Source organism: Nematocida homosporus (genome assembly GCF_024244095.1).
Source record: "Nematocida homosporus strain JUm1504 chromosome Unknown 4500, whole genome shotgun sequence".
In the NCBI taxonomy this organism is placed as follows: Eukaryota; Fungi; Microsporidia; genus Nematocida; species Nematocida homosporus.
Window position 1 is genome coordinate 1 of NW_026250569.1, and position 2,696 is coordinate 2,696.

The 2,696-nt window shown below is 39.9% G+C and overlaps 2 protein-coding genes across 2 annotated transcripts; one reads left to right on the forward strand and one right to left on the reverse strand.

Annotated features, from left to right (window-relative positions):
- NEHOM01_2501 (uncharacterized protein) lies at positions 1-2,077 on the forward strand (the record flags this gene model as incomplete). Its single annotated transcript, XM_051491377.1, has 1 exon — positions 1-2,077. A coding segment is annotated over one exon (2,077 nt), but the record flags the coding sequence as incomplete, so codon positions are not given.
- Positions 2,078-2,320: 243 nt separating this feature from the next.
- Positions 2,321-2,696, reverse strand: NEHOM01_2502 (uncharacterized protein; the record flags this gene model as incomplete). Its single annotated transcript, XM_051491378.1, has 1 exon — positions 2,321-2,696. A coding segment is annotated over one exon (376 nt), but the record flags the coding sequence as incomplete, so codon positions are not given.

The window sequence follows — 2,696 nt, forward strand, 5'->3', positions numbered from 1 at the left end:
TGGTATATCTGTTGACGAGAGCACAATTGAGTATACGAAAAGACAAAATGGTTTGTTAGATACGTTAAAGGTCCTTGAAAAGAATCTATATGTGGATTGTGAGAAGTCGATAGAACATGCGACCGCAGAGGGGATCAAATGTCCTGCTGAGGATTGCAGCAATAACAAATTGGAATTTCAAAAACCAGTTGATATCAACTTTGAAAATTTATATGAGATTAGTATGTTTGATCATGAGGAGCATGATATTGCCGTCAACTCAGATATTCTTTTCTGTCAGAACATACACTATACAGACATCAACATCAACGGATGTGACTATCATAATGCTGGCGAGGCCTGTCAAACCCTTTTAAGCCTATTTATCAATATTACTGCTCGCACACTTAGAATCTGGAAAGTTCATTTTGATAGATTCCACACCATTGATCTATCTACGATAGAAGAAGATGAGGATCCACTTCCTGAAATCTTCCGGCGCCGTCTTGATCTTAAGACCTTGATACTAGACAATGTTGGTAATGACTTTATTTACTGGATCCTAAACAACTACACATTCGCCGATTCTATGGAAGTGTATATCCTGAACCAAGACTACAAGAACCTTAATATTGTCCGAATTATTTCCCACCCTACATGCCGGAAGATCTCTAAACTTGTGCTCAATGACTTTGTTGAATTAGATGAGGTGAGGTTGTATGAGGAGTATAAGAAAGAAGGTAGACTCACTGAACTCCCATTATTCAACTACATCGAAAGAATGAAAGCCGAAAACAAAACCATCACGGATCTTGGTCTTAACAAACTGGTGTTGCAACTGGAAGGTGTTGATTGCAATAAGTATGCTGAAATCTTAACTGAGTTTAAGAGTATTGGTATTCAATGCGAGGAGGTTCCTTTTGCGGTTATTGTTGATCGTCCAATAGCGAAGTACAACTCTTATATAAGGGCGAAGAGTCAATATGCTTTGAGGAAACCCGACACACGATTTTATAAGGAGCTGGAGCTCAAGAACATTAATCTACAAGACTTAGAAGCGGATCTTGCCAGTCGATGCACCACGCCTACATCACAACCAGATCCAAACCAAGAACAAAAGCCATCTATCCAGAAACTTTCCCTTGAGACATTATCGTTATTCTTCTGGGATACTAATCCAATAACTGAGAATAACCTAGTGAAGATTCTCGAGTGGATTGCTTGTCAATTTACAGGTTTTAAATGGTTGTTCTTACACAATCTTGAGGTTTCGGAGGGTGAGAGAAAGAAGATGTTAGCCCACAATTACCACGTCAATGGGTTAGATGCCTTCAGATGCGATTCCATATCATCAGAGCCCGCACGAATTAGGTTGCTTGCCGGCACTACCCAGAATATCAGACTAGCAGAGTTTAATATCTCTCGTCCTGATATTGTTGTCGTGGATTATACAATGATACCCCACATTCTTAAACTGGACCTTACTGGGATGGATTCTGAGGCACATTTGTACAAACTCGCAACGGCTATAAAGAAGTCTACCTCCATTATATGTTCAATGTGTTCCTTAAGTCTTTATCGGCCAAATGAGGAGAACCAATTTGGTGATGTGATGCATGCTGATATAGATAATGGCATGAGTGGTGAGGTGCGTGAAGAAGAACGCGAGGGGGATGGTGTGTATCAAGCAATAACAAAGAAGATAAAACCAGATACTGTGAACAGGCTTTCAAGCTTTAATCCAGAGTTGCACTTTAAAACAGTCTGCTATTTCGCTTGCGAACATCTATCCTGTCTTAAATGTGTATCGAAGATGAAGAAGCCCCACTGGCATTTACTAAAGTGTCCAACTTGTAAGAAACATGCCGAATACGATCAAGCTTGCCAGCTTATATACGCGCCTCTGCCCAACCTTGTTCTTGTCCAAAGCAATATTCCAACGTCTATCTCAGAGTCCCAACAATCTAAGATCACAACATGGTGTACAACCCCTACATTCTTCTATGCCTCTTATGGAAACGCATATTGGACTCTTCCTGAGCACAAGAAAGAAGCAACTTATGACACATCCAACCCACTCCATGTCATGTTCATTTAAGTTGAATAAATCAGCGAGTTAACATTTATGCTTTATTAGTGTGGAAGACCGATGCGGGGTGCCAAAAACGAGCCAGTAAACCCAATTCAATACTAACACAAATACTAACACAATTGGTGGCTAAATATCCATTTATTTCGAACGAATTAGTACTAATATCACATTATATCATATCACAACACAACATATCATCTTTCTAATTCAATCTAACTCAATCTAACCACAGGCTTAACTCGCTTCAATCTAGTATCTAGATCTAGGAGCCCGGCAGTCTTTGGAAATATGTCCAATTTCTCGGCAGGTATAACATCTGGGCTTCCAGTCTCGCTCCTCTCGGTCGTTTCCTTTCTCTTGGGCACGTTCTAGAAGTTCCTTCTTCACACTTTCCCAAGACTCTTTCTCGCCTTTCTCACGAATAGCTCTTAAAGCATCGCGTAACTCAATCATGTGCCACTCTTTTTCCATTATGGCATAGAGTATGTTTAGGCGTTCTGCATCGTTATCTATCTTTTTCAATTCGAAAACTGCTTCTAAATGGTCGGCTAAGTACTGAATGGATTTAGACATAGTAGTATAAAGCTGGGGTAAAAAAAGAGCAAAAATAGGATAGATTGGGTTG